This window comes from Amblyomma americanum, chromosome 3 (assembly GCF_052857255.1).
Source record: "Amblyomma americanum isolate KBUSLIRL-KWMA chromosome 3, ASM5285725v1, whole genome shotgun sequence".
Lineage (NCBI taxonomy): Eukaryota > Metazoa > Arthropoda > Arachnida > Ixodida > Ixodidae > Amblyomma > Amblyomma americanum.
Window position 1 is genome coordinate 213,955,332 of NC_135499.1, and position 16,622 is coordinate 213,971,953.

The window sequence follows — 16,622 nt, forward strand, 5'->3', positions numbered from 1 at the left end:
ACTCACTCAAAGGGCTCATGCAGTTTAGATGGAGAATGTGTTTCTGAAAGGATTTCGAAAGGAACAGGACTTGTGAGTAGCTTTTCTTAAAAGCTTTGCAAGAAACACTGACAGTCAAAAGTACTACAAATGTAGGTAATGACCCAGGGCCACTTGGCTTCAAACTCTAACAACAGATAGCATTTAGTCCACCAATGGAAACTAGGTAACAGACTGTTTACAGTTAATATATAAAGAGCAACGCGGGTGGCTACTTGCACCTTAGGGTTACGAGTAGGGATCAGGGGCCCCTCTTCATTCACAGCTGACTAACCTGAGGTGCCTGTATGCCTGAATTTCAACAAAACCTCATAAAAGATCTAATCTGTGCCAAGGCAACCATGACATCCATGCTTCTGTTGGGTGTATGGGAGGCATTTTTGTAATTTGTTGTAACCAGTGCTAACATTGAGGAACTAGAAATATACAGCCACACCATCTTGTTTTTAATGCTTTCTTTCAAACTTTCAAATCTGCTCAATAGTGTCTATTCAACTGCTATGGTAGTATCAGTCTGTGCACTTGCAAAAGCTGCTATTTAAGTATCCCAGATTTACTTGCATTGTGCACTTGTTGCATACGTTAGTGAAAAGAGCTGCCTGGCATCCATTTGCTATAGCGGGCTTGCTACTCAAGACAGTAGTTTTTGTTGTGCAGATAAGGCACATCACTTATGTCCTGCTACTTATATTTCTTTATGAACTGCCAACAGTCATAAAAATTTGCTTGCTAGCTTGGTGTCAGTGTGCCATAGGTATTTTAAACTAATGCTAAAAGAGCAGATGTGCAGGAAGGTTTCATCACCAAGTTACTACTACTTACATGCATACTTGTATGATGTTTGTAAATCTAATGAAGCACATATATGAGGTTGTCCTAAGTCTTGGGTTTGGCTTGTATTTTCACTCCAGGACCATGAAGCATCTGTCTTTAACATATTTGCAGCTGTGTTGTTGGACTGCAGTTTATTATTGCCTTTTTGAGGGTGGCTTGTTAACTTTGGAAAAGGATTGCAGACCAGCCTGTTTTCAATAGCTACTTTAAGGGGGAATGTGGGTCTTGAGATCGCGAAAAATCACGAAAAAGTAGATTTTGGAAAAAGCTTTTTGTACTAAGTACACTTAAAACTATATCTTTGCAAAACATCCATGCTCAAAACAATTCTAAACTATGAAAAAAAATGAATACTTTGACAGTAGCGCAGCTGAAAAACGAACTGCAAGCTTCAAAATGACATTTCACTTCGCAATTCGGAAACTGCTTGTTGATTGCTGCTGTTTTGCTACCGTTTGAAAAGCTCGTATCGTGCCCTTTCGCTTGTCACCTATCAAGATGACATCAGAGCAGTGCAACCAACGCTACAGCTGTTTTCCTGCGACTGGAGTTCCCACAACTCAATAAGTGCACACAGACTTCGAGCCTCTTTATCTCTGTTCGTGATGTTACAGATAGTCTCTGCCTTACGGGCTTTTTCTCTGTTTACTGTAGGCAGTTAAAATGAGCTTGGCATGAATTTATTCGGGACGAGTAGAGCTGTGCGGTTACGTTATTCTTACTGGCTTTTGCATTTTGCATTAAATTTAATTAGTTGCTTTCCTGAATTACCAGCTAACCCGCTTTGTATGTTCTAGTCATAGTTTTTTAAGCAGTGTATTTTAACTGAGGCAAGTGTAAAAACAGCATCACAACACGAAGTGCATCTTTGGTGCTTCAGTTAAATATTTCAAGTAATTTATAAACGTTTTCTGGCTACTGGGCTGTAACGAAATACCCAATTAAAATAGCAACTCCTTTACTCAAATTCTGATTGTGCTATTGAAATTCTTGATTGCATATTTGTACTGTGTACAAAATGCACATACGGAGCAATTACAATAAGAATCCTACCATAAATTTCAATAGTTTTAAGACCCACATTCCCCCTAACTTTACATAAAAATATCTAAAGACAAAAAATTATTTTCCTATCCTAATCACTTTTTTAAACGAAACACACCATAATGAGAGAGTAAATGCAGTGAACTGGTTCGGTTCTGGTGGACTTCAACATGACAGGCTTGAAAAAAAAAAAAAAAATTGGTTGTCTGTGTCGAGTATAAAATTGGTTCTGAATTTAGAAGTCCTCACTGCAAAAATAGCATCAAGCATGTGATGTGGAAGTTGTGTTTCTTAACATCATAAGTGCAAGTGATGGCAGAATTCTTTTCAGTACAGATGATGGCAGTATTTTGACTTTTCTGCCTGATTTCTGCAGTTACTCTTGGCCTCTGCCGACGCTAGGGCTGTCAGAGCTCAAATTGACCTACATCCACGAAAAGACCAAATATTGCTGTCCTTGTTTTGAGGCTCCTGTAACAGATATTTTTATATACAGCTCTGTCCTGGGGCTGTATTTTGTAAAATTTCGTTTTCCTTTCTTTTGGTCCTTGTGTCATTGGTTGCAGCTTCCTGATGATGTAGGCTGTGTTGGACAATCTCGCACTTATGTTTGCATCGACATGTCCATATAAATTCTCGTGAAGCATGGTTATAACAATTAGTTTCCCGCTTGGTAAAACTTCATTTAAAAAATGAGAACTGTGGTGCTGCTGAGGGTTTGAGCACTGGCCACAAAAACATTGTTTGTGGCTGCTGGCCTACCTGTCCTGCTACTAACTTTCAAGAACAGTTGTCAACTGCAATACCGATGACAAGCGACCAAGAAAGAATTTATCAAAGGTAATGTACATAAAGCGGTACATTAGTAAGTGTAGTGCTTGCAGCCTGCTCTGCTGTTTTCGCCCTCGCTCACTGCTCCGAACCAGAAGGGGCAGAGGAAAGTTATGTAGCAAGCACGCCATGGAGTGACATGTAGTCATGGCGTCGCTTTGCACTCCGTGGTGCGTGACATGGCCAGAATTCATTCAATCACAGGGCGAAGTTCAATCGTGTTTTCTTATATTCTAACTGATATGGCTAATGGCCCAGTCATGGCTACAGTGACCATGTTTCAATGAAGGCGAAACTTAAAAGGTGTCCATGTGCTGTACGATGTCAATGCATGCTAAAGAGCCCCCAGTTGGTCTAAACTAATCTGAAGCTCTCTACAGTGACATTCCTCATAGCTCACGTTTTTCTTTGCAATGTTAAACCCCATAATTGGCAATTTTTTTTTATTGCTAATGGCCTGCTACAAATCTCTAGTTGTGAATGATGTGCCCGACTAGTTTGCTATTAGAATTCAGTTAACAAGCTCACTAGGTAATGTGATTCACCTGTTTGCTGGCATCCACCAGCACTGGTATTACTGTGCTACAAAAGCCCTATTTATACTTCGAAGAGCCGATTTGTATAAATCAGTGGCTGGCTTCACTGAAAGACCCAGTATTAAGACATAATATATTATGACATGAAATCAACTGGCAGTATTAAGACATAATATATTATGACATGAAATCAACTGCGTAAGTGCATTGCTAGCAGTTTAAGCTAAATATTTTTACTTTTTAGACATCCCCGAAACAGGATTCAAATGAACATAGCATGTGCTGCTTCTAGGCTGCACATGCAGCAAGGAAGACTACTGTGCATACTGTGCATGGGTTCATGCATAAAATTTTGCGACTTGTTTGCAGGTTTTCACTTTCAGGACCTGTACTAAATAGCTGATGTAGCGTTTGTGGTCATGGTCATTGGGTCATGAAGGACTGCTAACAGGACTTCAAAAGTTATATGTGTAGTTGGTTTTTAAGTACCAGTCATGAGCATGCGCTATATTGTACAGTGCTAACTTGAGGTTTCGTTGGTTTTGTGGTTTGATGTAAAAAGCATATAAAGTGGGGAAACATAGTTCAGGGGGTGGTAGCAGCAAAACACCCATTCATCTTTTTCTTGGCGCTGTTTGCCACAGTTTGATATCATGCTTTTGTTTTGGACATACCAGGTGTCCCAGCTAAATATAACAACGTTTTTAGAAAATACGAGGTGTTCTAGAGAATGTGTGGCCTAATGAGCAGGATTTTTAACGCGACAGCGTTGAAGGTCTCATGTCCAGAAAATCCAGCGTCGGCGTTGTGAGAGAAAAATTACGAGCATGACTTGGGCAAGGGGTGCCCAGAGAGCAACCTAGGAGGCAGGTGGGCCACTTAGATCAGACGACCTTGTGGCATCATCACAACCTGCCCACCAGGTAGTGAGAACTGCCCACCATGGCAGGTGGCAGTTAAATTAATGATTCGTTACTTGAGAAGAGCGACCAGGGTTGCAGAAGGCCCACTGCTGGGAACGCCTGCCATCACAGGGCAGTGGCGCATCGCTTAACAGCTGAACCAGTGTGCCAGGAGTGGTATGAAGACTCCCAGGAATCTATGAATGTAAAGTGGAGAATGACATTCTGTATATATGGAAATTAACCCATTACACCTTCACATCATACCCTTAAGGTGGAGCCTAGTGCCCCCTTTCCCCTCGAATTTTTTTTTTCATTCTGTAAATTGAGCTAATTAGTAAACATTTTTTAAAATATTGGCTTTGGCAGAAAAATATCAATTCGTAAGTTTCATGTCGTCTTAAAAACAGTAGACTGAAATTTTTTACAATCGGCAATCAATTACTAGTATAAACGCATGTAAGGGCCGCACCCGTGTGTGGGCCGCACCCGTGTGTGGGCCGCACCCGTGTGTGGGCCGCACCCCGTTTTCCAGAAGGAAATATTAGAAAAAAATATGTGTAAGGGCCGCACCCAAACTTTCGACACGACCCACACTTGTATAGCCTTCGAAATGCACGCGCCGTGGCCTCCGAGATTGGCTCCGGCTGCGAGCAACAGTGCTCTTGATTGCAGAGGAAACGCATGCGCACGGGAGCTTCCAGGTGCCGCCCAAGGATGGCGCCAGGGGTAGTGGCTCATTATCATCATTGTCAACCTTTTCTCCACCGCCGGCTCCCGTTATCCATATCGGCATCAGTATCACTAGCTCCAGCATTTTGTGGCTGTCAAAGGCACGGGGGTTGTGGTTCACCATAGTTGTGGCTTTCGCTTGCTGCTGCCGAGCATTACAGTTAGCAGTTATAGCACGATGGGCAAGCACCTTAATAGCTACATGGCTGGGAGTTTGCTGTCGAACACGGCAAGCGTGCGGCGGGCAGGAAATTCAACTTGGCCGAGAAGTGCATCCGACGATGGTGGAACCAAAAGGATGCATTGAGAATCACAAGCTGCAAAAAGCCCGCTTTTCGAGGCAAGCCGTGCAAGTTTCCCGAACTGGAAGAAGAGCTGCTCAACGGCTACGCGTTGACAGCGGTCGTGCTGCGCAACTTCTTGTGGGATGAGCGTGCACCAGAGCAACCAGAGAGCACAGCTAAGGTGGCTAGAACTTAAAAAGCACAGCACCAGCTCGGAGTCGGAATGCACCGCGAGCGGCGATTGAATGTAGAATTAATGCCGCTAACTTCCTGATTGGTGTGTTTGTACCTAAAAAATTTTGTTTTTTTTTGAAAATCGCCTGTATGGGTCGCATCCCAAATATTGACTCTCAAATCTGGAAAAAAAAACAAGTGCGGCCCTTACACGCGTTTATACGGTATATAATTTTTTTTTTCTGCCATCAAAAGAAAGCCCACAGACAGGTTAGCAGTTGCTGGTACATATCTTGCGCCCACTGCAAATGCTATGCCCCACTGGGGACAAGACTCAGGTGATAAGGCGCTTTTATTCTCGGAGCAAGTTTTGGGGTGCTGAAGGGGTACTGCTGTCACATTGTTATTCTTTTTCGTGGGCATTCTTTTTAGGCCAGTAAAAATATCTCCGTAAATGGTACCTTGTCGTAAATGTGTCAGCCTGCTGCTTTTCAGCAGGGTGTACAACTTCCACACTGACGCTTTCTTCTTGAAGTCTTTTAAATAAAGATATGCTAATTTGTCTTTACTAATTAGTAGCCTTTCCAGAACAAAAAAAATATAGTTCTGGCTAGAGCACACTGCTCTCAACAGCACTCTATTGGTTTTACTAATCTGGGCCGCCTGGTGTTAGTTGCTTTCGCTTGTTGACCACACACCTCTAACTGGAGGCCAGTTTGTTGAGTCTGATGTTGAACTGAACTTAGGTCAACAGGTTTGCTTGGGGACCCTCTGAAGTTTGTCAGTGTGCTTCCCAGCAGCGTTGCCAGCGTTTGCAGAGCGGTAGCATTTGCTCACCAGAAACAGCATTCAGTTCAGCAATTACCGACTTGCGTAAATCAGAGAAAAACGAAAAAAAAATTGTCTAATTGCAATTTTGTTCATGCTCAAATTTTGCAAAGGTTGCATTTGGTGGTCAGTTCTGTTTTATACTACATTTAGGCGGCTTACTTGCCTGATTCGGTCAGAATTAAAATCTCTATCGTCTGCGGTGCCGGCGAACCGAAACACCAAGCTTTCACAGCAGTTGTACCCGTAGTGCATTCTGTGCAAGCTGAAGGAACAAGTACTCTACCATTGAGGCTGCGACGAAAATGCAAGAGGGAGAAAGAAGCTGCGCGGTTGCTTTGAAAGTACTTTCTCTGCTATCTTATCAAAATTGTGCACAGAAAACGCTGTTGCACGCTACTGCCCCCCTCCCCGCGCCTTGCGTTTGTTTCTCGATAGCCTCCCTGCATGGTAGAGTGCTCGTTCGTCTGGAGGGTGCATGATGGTGCTACCGGCATCATTACTGCGAAAGCTCGCAGTTTTGGTTCGCCGTTGCCACAGACGAAGATTTCCGATTAATTCTAACCGGATCAGGGAAGTACTCCACCAAAACGTAACATAAAACAAAACTGACCGCCAAATGCCATCTTTGAGCGCTAACGAGCGGGCAGTTAGGCCGAGGGAATTTTTTTCGGTTTTCTCTGATTTAAGCAACTGTCAGTATTTAGGCTAAAGTAATTTATGCTAGTGTGAATCAGTGCAGCTTACTCTGGCGAAGGCAAGTTTCTGCCAGTTTCTACCATCAAACCGAAGTTAGTGCAAACATCTATGCACAGGTTCCAGTTAGTTAGCAGTTATTGTTCAGTTAGTTTTCAGGCTGTATGCATTTGCTTTGAAAGTGCCGGCAGTTACCCTCGCCAAGCGCGCATATATACGTAAAAAAAAAAAAAAGTCGGGCGATTGTAAGTGTGAGCGTATGTGTTCTTGCTCACGGCGCGCGGTGTTTAGTAGTCTGCGCCGTCTCCCAGAGGACAGGTTTCGCGTGATAAAAAGCTTATGCGCCGCGCGTGTGAACATTTACAATGTTAGGAAAGACTCGTCCTCCGCAGGCTGCCCCTGCGCGCTGGGGCAAAGGGCTCCGATAAGCACGCGAGGCTTGACGTCAGTGCGGGGGCGTGCCGTTCTCAGCGATATGTTGGAAGCTTTAGAGGAACGCTAATTACCGCTCTCGTGCCCTCCTAACGGTTTCGTCTTGTGGAAAAAGGACGCCGTAAGAAGTCAAAACTCTTTTTTTTACCGCGGCTTCGCGCTTGCACACTTCCGTGCCTCGCGATATTCGAGTTCTCTCGGCTGCGCGGCGCGTGAAGTGCCGACTGCGCGAGAGACCGTTTCACGCGCTCGCGCTGTGTTCGAACGGCGAGGTCGATCGGTACGCTTGCCCCGCAGCAGGCTGTGTCAACTAAGGCGCTCACGTAGGCGGCACGAAAGAAGGCAGGGTCCCGTTTCGCGCGCCAACGGGCGCACAGCTGTCCGCAAGCTGCGCCGTGTGACCGATCGCGACACGTGTCGCTGACGTGGAGATGCGAGAGACCGGTAGGCGAGCTGACGCGCGGCGTCGACAGCCAGCGCCCCCGCGAATCCACGTAGCAGCGTCGGCGGCCGATCTCGCCAACGTGTGAGCATCCGTCCTCGCTTTGTGGCAGCTTCCGCGGCCGCGGTGCCCGAACGTGAATTTCCGCGCTTGCTGGGTGCCCTCGCCACCCTCGCCGCTTCCCCACCGCCCCCGGCTGGCGCGTGCTCCCATCCGCAGGCGCCAATTTCGAAACCAACTGCGCGGAGTGGCGTTGCTGTGCGGCGGTCAAGCGTCTTGTCTGTTCGCAGTATCTTCTAGTGACAACGGTGGATAATCAAGTCTACCCCGTCTGCGTCTTCACCTCGTACTCGGTCCTCGAGACAGTTACGCAATTATTTTTTTTTTTTCCACTGGCTGTGACAAGTGTTTTGTTTTGGTGTGTGGGACCAAGAGCTGTGGGGTTGCCCCTGGACGCAAAAAGTTTCACATGTACAGTCTTATTCTTGTTTCTTTTTTCTTATTTTTTACGTGCACTATTTAATTGGAATGTGCACATTAACTCTCTTGTTCACGTCATTGTGCTTGTAGAGTACTTTGTTTAACATTGTGCATTGGTAGCGACAAAATGTTAATGTTCTAGCAGGGTTTTCTGAAAACTCGCCATCTCTGATTTATCTGTGCATCGCAAATTATTGGTGACAACATAGTGTTTTTATGATTGGACTTTCTTTTATTGCATTTTTTTAATTGTAACTGGCTGCAAAATTTTTTAATGATGTTGGTGCTGAAAAAAAAAGCTTTATTAATAACTGTTCTTAGTTGGAAACCTTACAGCTCTAGTCATGTCCTTACATTTATTGACACTATGTGTGCTTTTTTTTCTAATTCACTCTGCTCTGCTCACTTAAATGCACTGAAGAGTGCTGCTGTTCATTCTCTTATCTAACATATGGAATGCTATCCTATGCCATTAGCACGGATGCTAGGAAAATGCAGATGTGTTTATTGTTTCTACGTGTGATAACTGCCTGTGCTTTTCGATTTTTGACTGTTGTCCTTGCCACGGTCCGCTAGCAAGTGTCTAATTCGGTATTGCGTGCTCCCAGCATTTTCCGTATTTATCGACATGGGATGTAATCTTTACTGAGCTTTGAATTTGCATTGTTTTAATGGCTGCATTTTCTATGAAAGTGCTTAAGCTGTGAAGTTGAGCATTTGTATTATTTGTATTGCCTTTCACTTCTGAAGAGCTGTGTGTACTGTGTAAATTTGCAGAACTTGCATAGGTTGTCAATATGTTGACTTTAGCTACATTTTGCTGAAACTTTAGTTACATTAAAATCTGTTAATGCACACAGTGTAATCAATTTGCATAACTAGAGCTACACAGCCTCAAAATGTAGAGTGCAGCACTTTTACTGCTCAACATATCCAATACACCCTTTAAATTTAGATGAAAACCTCCTTTGAACTTGGAGAAAAGTTCATTTTTATGTCCACTAATATCCTCCATACTACGTGGAATCTTTCCTGGCCTTTTGCATGTGCACTTAGCAAGACCTTCAACAGTTGCTCATGGCACTTGCATTAGGATACTTTCCCTTGTGGCATCTCGTGTGTGGCCGACCAGGCAGGGTAAATTCTTTTCACCTGCTGTTGGTTGCTGTGTTGTTTCGGTTGCTGAAGATGTGAAGGTGTTCGTTGTGTGCATTTGTGGTGTAGCAATGGCGTAGAATGGGATATGCCTGCGCATTCTTGTTTGGTTCTTAACAGTTGACTGTGCCTTCAGGCAGTACGAGCTTTAAAGCTTGATGCCAACACTTTGTGCTTTTCTTCGTCCTTGCTGTGGAGTAAGACACACAGGAGAGCACGCTTACTTTTCCTGACAAGTTATTGCAGAGAAGTGAAAGCTGCTTGGCTTCTGCTCCTGTATAATTCTCTCGATGACCAAGATATTACACAAGCCTTGAGTTGGCGTTCAGTTATTTGTTGGTGAAGCAGCACAGGTGTTGATACATGCTGCATTGAATACTGTGCAGCTTATGCAGTGAAGGCCCTGAGCTACTAGCACTCCTGTATGTCTAGCTTTGCAGTAATTTGTGTATTGTGGTGTTCATCCAACGTGTGGTCTTCTGCATGGAAAGGTATTTGTTGGAGAGCAGCAGATGCTGCTCACTTGTTGCAAGGCTTGTTCACTGATAAGGTGCATGTGTGCGTGTTTTCCACTGTAGACGGCAGCAGCACCCACTGCGGCCCAGCCTGCCTATTTCCCGTACCCTGCCACAGCTGCTGCTGGCCCAGCCACACAGGCGTCCCCTTCGGCTGCTCCTCCATTTGTGAGCCAGTTCCACTCAGCGGCAGCCATGCAATCTCCACTCAGCCCACACTCTCCTCAAGGTCAGTTGTACTATTCCGATCTCTGCAGGTGAATGCTATGTTGTTAGAAGTGACACTTTGACAAATTCAGTTGGCATGTAGACACGCTGAATGACCATGTCATCGGCCCATGGCATAGGGTTTTGGTTAGAGGCAAACACTAAGAGGAAAACTCAACTTTGGGATGCAAAGAACTTTATAAGATGACAACTGTCATCACCAATCTTTTTCCACCTTGTGGCTTTCATCATTTCTGTTGGTGTCCACCTTGTGGCTTTCCTCATTTCTGTTGGTAGTTGATTTGAGATCATTTTTGCTGCCTTGTTTGCTTTCTTGGAATGATGCACATAGGTCTTACAGCAGAGTTAATTGATTATTTCTTGCATTATTTGCTATGTTTTGTCTTGTATTTTCAAGAGACACAAACCAGATAGAACAATATTTAACATTTATTAGGACTGGTTTGAATGTGTTCACCTATCTGATGCAGGCCACGGCAATCCTAGTGGAGGTCAGCCTCACAAGGATGAACGATCACAGAAGCAGTTCTACAAGCTACGCAAAAAGCTAGAATCTCGCCCTGCTCAGTCTATTTCTGGCACGCACTCAGAATCGCCCAGATCAAGTAAGCAGTCCATCCTACTTCCTGGCTGTGATGGCCGCATTTAAATGGAGGCAAAATTCTAAAGCACTCACTCCCTATGCATGTTAAAGAACCCCGTCTGGCTGAAATATATCCAAAACAATATTCGTGAAGCGGCGTGCTTCAACATCCCCGGCATACCGCAACTTTATTAGTGCCCCTTTCAGAGCCCCTTTAAGTAGGGATGCGGCTTTCGGAGGTGATGTTTATTTTTTGGCATAGGGCAATGAAATTTGGCATGCTTGCTGAAAACTACACTAAATGAATAAATACACATTTTCACTCATATATCTTCAGTACTTTTTTTACATTAGAAATTTTATATGCTTCATTGCTATACCAAACTTGCAGAAAGCCTGGCATGACAAGTCTAGAGTTGCTGTTAAATTTTAGCCAAAGTTACAGTTTATGCGTTGACATTCTCAAAATATTTTTTTTAGAGTGAGTGTTTTCTACATGAAACATTGTATCCATGCTTGCAAATGAACTCTTTAGTCATGTCAAATTTAGTGACAATGAAAAAATGAGAAAATAATTCAAAAATATAGGAACATCGCTGCAAAGTGAGTGAAAAACTTTATTGTCCAACACCTCATCCTACCCTCCGGCTCTCCGTCTCAGCCGAGAGAGAATGGCCAGGAGGGATTGGGGTGGACGGGGTCGCCGCGTCAGATGCTGGCCTGGATTTTTTGAATCCTGGCGGCCTCTTCAGCCAGTTGGACGGCGAGGAGCTGGTGCTCAGGGTCCGGGCTACGCAGCAGTCTCACTGCAGAAAAAAATTTATCAAGGAACACAATGCAATAAACCACATGAAAATCCACGAAGCCATTGTCATGCTATGCTTTCTGCAAACAGGGAAGCCAGGTCAAGACTCTTTTGGGAAGACTGGTATTTTCTTGGATCTCAGCCAGTTTTTTGCTACCTACAGTCGCAAAAAACATTTGTTAATGTCACTTCTGGCCTGTTTATGGGGCAAATTTTTCGGGATATAATTAGGAAGACGTTATAGATATGAAATCTGGTGTTTTCTAAAATTCGTTTTTTTTTTCTCGAGATTTTCGCGATTTGAAAGCCGCGTCCCCCTTAATTCAACTGTACCTTTTTACCTGCGGCGTTTTTTTTTGTCGCAGCTGGTAACTTTAGGCAATTTACCTTACCAGGCCACAGTTCACCCGGACCCTCGGGTTCTGGCAGACCTGGCCATGGAGCAGAACAACAAGGTGAGCTGCACTTGTTTCACTACTGCCAAATTCTTGCATGACTAGCACGCTGAAGCACGCTGTCATACTGTCATTATGTCATACTGTCATAATTAAAATATATTGTCATACAGGTATCGCCACGTGATGTGACACTCTGGTTGACCTTGGCAGCATTTTTTCCAGGCACCTGCCTTTCAAATATGACAAAGTAGCCCATTCATAGTGATAATGCCGGCACTAGTTGCGCCTTTAGAAGAGTGTTCTTGGGAACAGTAGTGTTAAAGGCCCCTTTTGCTGACAACCTTTTTAGTAGCAAGCTTTATTAAGGTCCAGCGGTCAAGAGTTGTAAACTGACCCTTGCCTCCGAATGAATGACTCGTCTTTGTCCATAGTGGGTCGTTCAAGTTCACACAATGTCTGCCTGATTCACTGAGCCTCATTGAAAATAAAAGGCTGAAAGCAATATCAAGGGGCAGGGAACATTCGGTACTTCTATATTCCATTTGTCTGTATACACTGCTTACCAGTGTGTTTTACCAGTGCCTGTCTTGTCTTCTGGAATTGCAAACTGTTTGCCATTGAAAACGAAATAAGAAAAATGGCTTCTGATTTACAGGGAAGAGGGTCTGAAAAGAATTTTTTAATGAAGTGTCAATAATGAAATATTCAGGGAACATATATTTCTACGTGCAGATTCCAAACATGTAATTTAATTTTGTGTAAAACAAGTTCTTATGCACTTATGTAATATGTTAGGTAACTTTTTACCAAGAGCTTTCAAGAAATTTTGCTCAAGAGAAGTTGCTAAATACTACCAGTCGTAGAAGGTGTTATACTATGGGAATTTGAAGCTATCACTTCAGAAACAGGAACATAAATTTTCTTTTTCCCATTTCTGAAGTGGCAAATTCAAAACCCTATAGCTCAACTTCTGTGCATTCTGTGCATGACAATAAAGAGTGCATTATGCAAGTGTGGATACATATATCTATTTATTTGTTTGTTTGTGTGTTTGTTTGTTTGTTTGTTTATCACATTACCCACAGTGCCTGTTTGGCATTACATTTGGGGGAGAAAGTTACAACATAATCATGACATAGTGGCAGGAAAAGAAAAAAAAATCGCCAAAAATACAGTGCAGTATGATTTGATACAAACACATGCATAACATTACAGCAGTGCGGCAAACGTTTGGTTAGATTTTGTTGTAACGACTTCTTGGGTGGCTAAAAATTATTAGTGAATGTCAATGCATGCATCAACCATTTATTTGGGTAAAATGAAGCTTATAAAAATTTATTATGTCAAAGCTGTAAGATATATTTCAGCGACAGTTCGTATTTAGCATTCAGCGGACTTCCCATTAAGCACGCCAAATTTCAATGCTCTACTTCAAAAAAATTTTACCTCCAATCGCCATGGCACCTCTTAATTGATTTGCTACTACCCTGGCAGATGGCTGTTTCAAGCACAGTCACCAGTGGGGTTTGTGAGATCTTTTCCTGAGCAACCTCTTGTGGCCAGTCATGAATTTAACTGTCACCTGCTACGTTGGGCAGTTTGCTCGCAATCCGTTGGGCAGGTTGTGATGTCGTTAGGTCATGTGACCTTAGGTGGCAGGCTTCTCGCCCAGACAGAATGGCTTTTTCGCAAGCGAGGCATCTGGTGCTAGCGCACAATATGAACACCAGTGTGGACGCAGTAGCAGTGTCTAGCAGGTTCCTTTGTCAGACAACCCTCAACTCACTGGAGTTTTTGTGCAGAGGCCCTTGTACAGCTCTCCTCTCTGCGGGTGCCAACGGTGTCTCAGCTGACTGCACGGCAGGCAGTGGCCTCTTGGAGCCCTCCCGAGTCATCTGGAGGGACTACTTTGGATGGTGTGGCCTACGAACTACTGCTCTCTGAAAAGGGCCTGGACAGGCCGGCCAAGCTTTTCAAGTGGTCAGTGTCTCTTCCCCTTTTCTGTGACATAGCACCTTACAAGCTGTGACTGTACTTGTTTTTTGAGTGTACTTGCTCCCTGATTTCCTCATCGGGAGAGAAAGAGATGAGATAGTGAGGGAAAGCAAACGGACATTGACCGCACGAAGGGTACAAAGGGGAAGGGAAGTGTACCATCCACATACTTGAGTCTTTATAACTTGAACGGGTTCAACGAGTGAAACTGTAAGCATCAGGGAATATATATGTTTGTGTGCTGATTCCAAATCTGTAATTTAATTATGTAAAACAACTCCTTGTGCGCTTATATAATGTGTTATGTAACTTTTTGCTGAGAGCTTTCAAAAAATTTTACTGCGGGGAACTTGCTAGAATGTATGCCTTTGGTTTCTCTTGACATCAAGCTATGCATAAAGGGCAAAATTGTTATCCTGCCAGTCATAGAAGTTGAGTTACAGGGTTTTGAAGTTGCCACTTTCGGGAAAAGTTTGTGTTCCTGTTTCTGAAGTGACAGCTTCAAAACCCTATAGCTCAACTTCTATGATAAGTACGATAGTAATTTTACCCCTGTTGCATTCCTCGATGTCAAGAAAGACCAATCGCGTGCAATCTAGCAAGTTGCCTGCAGGAAAATATCTTTAAAGCTCTCGGCAGAGAGTTACAGGGCATACTGCTTAAGCACGCAAGGACTTGTACATAAAATTAAATGACAGTTAGAATTAGCATGCAAAAGTGCATGTTCTCTGAAGATTTCATAATTGTGACATCATTAATAAAAAAATTTTCGTCCAAGACACTCTTTCCCCCCTTAAATGACTGAATGCAGTAAGCATATTGTGTACCACTTTTGTGCCTCTTCTTTTTCAGTGGGAAATCATTAGAACAAAAACTGGAAGATCTGAGGCCTGCAACAGAGTACTTGCTCTGGTGAGTGCTACACTTACCTCTTGCAGGTCCAAACTTTATTTCTTCAAGCTTTTGTTTCCAACTGTTTCCGTTTCTTCTACTGTGACAACTTGTTTAAATGTGGTGCAGGCATCTGAAAATGTGCATCTGGAGTCAGTGCTGTGTGGCTAATTTTCTTATTCAAGTTGCTTGAGCCAGGTTTGTACTAGAAAAAAAGAGCACAAGTAATTAGGAATAATACACTGAACTAAGCTTGATAGTTTGTTCCTCCTAGTTATAAGAAAATAGCATTAATAAGTGAACTAAGTGTGATAGTTTGTTCCTGGTTATAAGAAAATTGGATTAATAAGGTGAAGACGTTCGACATGCTGCTTGGATGCAACATTTTATATAAGCGTATGAGCTTGTAGCACTCATTATGAGCTTACAGCACTCCTTGTAACCGGTCTTGATTGTCAAAATGGAGAGGAAGGTATTGTCATCTATTTTTTTACCGAACTGTAGCAACGCTACGTAACTCTTTCTTTTTTTTCTCTAACATCTAGCTTTGCCTTCTTTCGTAGCTTAGATTGAACTCTCTTTAGTTCTCAATGATTCTCCTAACGAATCCAGTTTCCTGTTCAATTTCTTGACGCAGCCGCTGCGGTGACTCAGTGGTTACGGTGCTCAGCTGTTCGCATGAAAGACGTGGGTTCGATCCCAGCCGCAGCGGTTGCATTTTGATGGGGGAGAAATGCTAGAGGCCAGTGGTGAAATTATCTGCAGCCCTCCACTTAGGTTTGGGACGCTAAACTTCATAAACCAATTTTCTGACACAGTTAGGTATTGTATTGGTAGTGAGTCTAGGAAGCATCATGCACCCCCACTAATGCCTCAGAACTTGCTTCAATTTTTGTTCTTCCTCTTTCTCAGCATTCAAGCCCATTTGGACGATATTCGGGGAAGCCCTTCACCAAGTGAGTGTCTTATGGGCAGGACGTTTTCACTTTCCCTTTAATTAAGTCTGCATCATGGTAACCATGCAGTTTTGTTAGTTCCGATTATAATCTATTGGTTTTCATGGCTACAGTAAGTCTGAATCTGTACTGGCTTTGCAGCCTTATTTTATGGTTTAAAGATAGCTGCTCCACACACTGATTCCACACACAAGTTTGCACAGGCTCCACAATTGCTGTAACCATCTAAGGTCAAGAAATGTTAATTCTGAATGAGACCTAGACCCACAGCTTGAAGTACATCACAATGGTGACATCATTTTCTTCTTTAATAAGTAAGGAGTGCATTATAAGTGGGACCACTGCAAGTGGACCTGACAGATTGTGAAATGTCGAAATGTCAACTGTGCCTGTTGTCCATGCCAAGAACAAGAGCTCAGTTACCAAAATGCATGAAACAGACAGAACAGGAGATGGTCAAACACGAGCTCAGTATATCACTCCTTGCGTGCATAGGCTTCAACATCATTCAACTAACCTGCTTGGAGAGCCATTGTTGTGGCCGGGAAGAACTGAAGAGTGGTGCACCCATGAAGGGTCAACAGTGTCTGCACAGCTGATCACCGTTTATGACATGTTACATAGTATCCAGCCTCAACTAAGCCTTGCTACCAGGCATGGTAACTTTTGTACTTAATTTGCCATTTGCACCACAGCTGCTATAGTTGCTGCCTTTGTTGTTTACTCTAATTCCTTTGTAACCAAATGACACTATATAGACTTGGTTAACTCACTGTATGGCTTGGTTAAGTGCCATAGCTATTGTGGAGAGCCGTAGCACACATAGGTCACCAATACCTTGA

At 43.4% G+C, this 16,622-nt stretch overlaps 1 protein-coding gene across 4 annotated transcripts in view; it reads left to right on the forward strand.

Annotated features, from left to right (window-relative positions):
• The window catches only part of LOC144126034 (fibronectin type-III domain-containing protein 3A-like), a 60,831-nt gene that overhangs the window by 13,737 nt on the left and 30,472 nt on the right, over window positions 1-16,622 (forward strand). The window contains exons 6-12 of one of the 4 annotated variants that reach the window (XM_077659922.1): window positions 8,065-8,139; window positions 9,988-10,153; window positions 10,623-10,757; window positions 11,906-11,995; window positions 13,741-13,918; window positions 14,786-14,845; window positions 15,737-15,780. In XM_077659922.1, the coding sequence (XP_077516048.1) occupies window positions 8,065-8,139; window positions 9,988-10,153; window positions 10,623-10,757; window positions 11,906-11,995; window positions 13,741-13,918; window positions 14,786-14,845; window positions 15,737-15,780 (748 nt within the window). The remainder of the gene's footprint in view (window positions 1-8,064; window positions 8,140-9,987; window positions 10,154-10,622; window positions 10,758-11,905; window positions 11,996-13,740; window positions 13,919-14,785; window positions 14,846-15,736; window positions 15,781-16,622) is intronic. The other 3 variants (XM_077659923.1, XM_077659924.1, XM_077659925.1) reach the window with 3 other exon arrangements.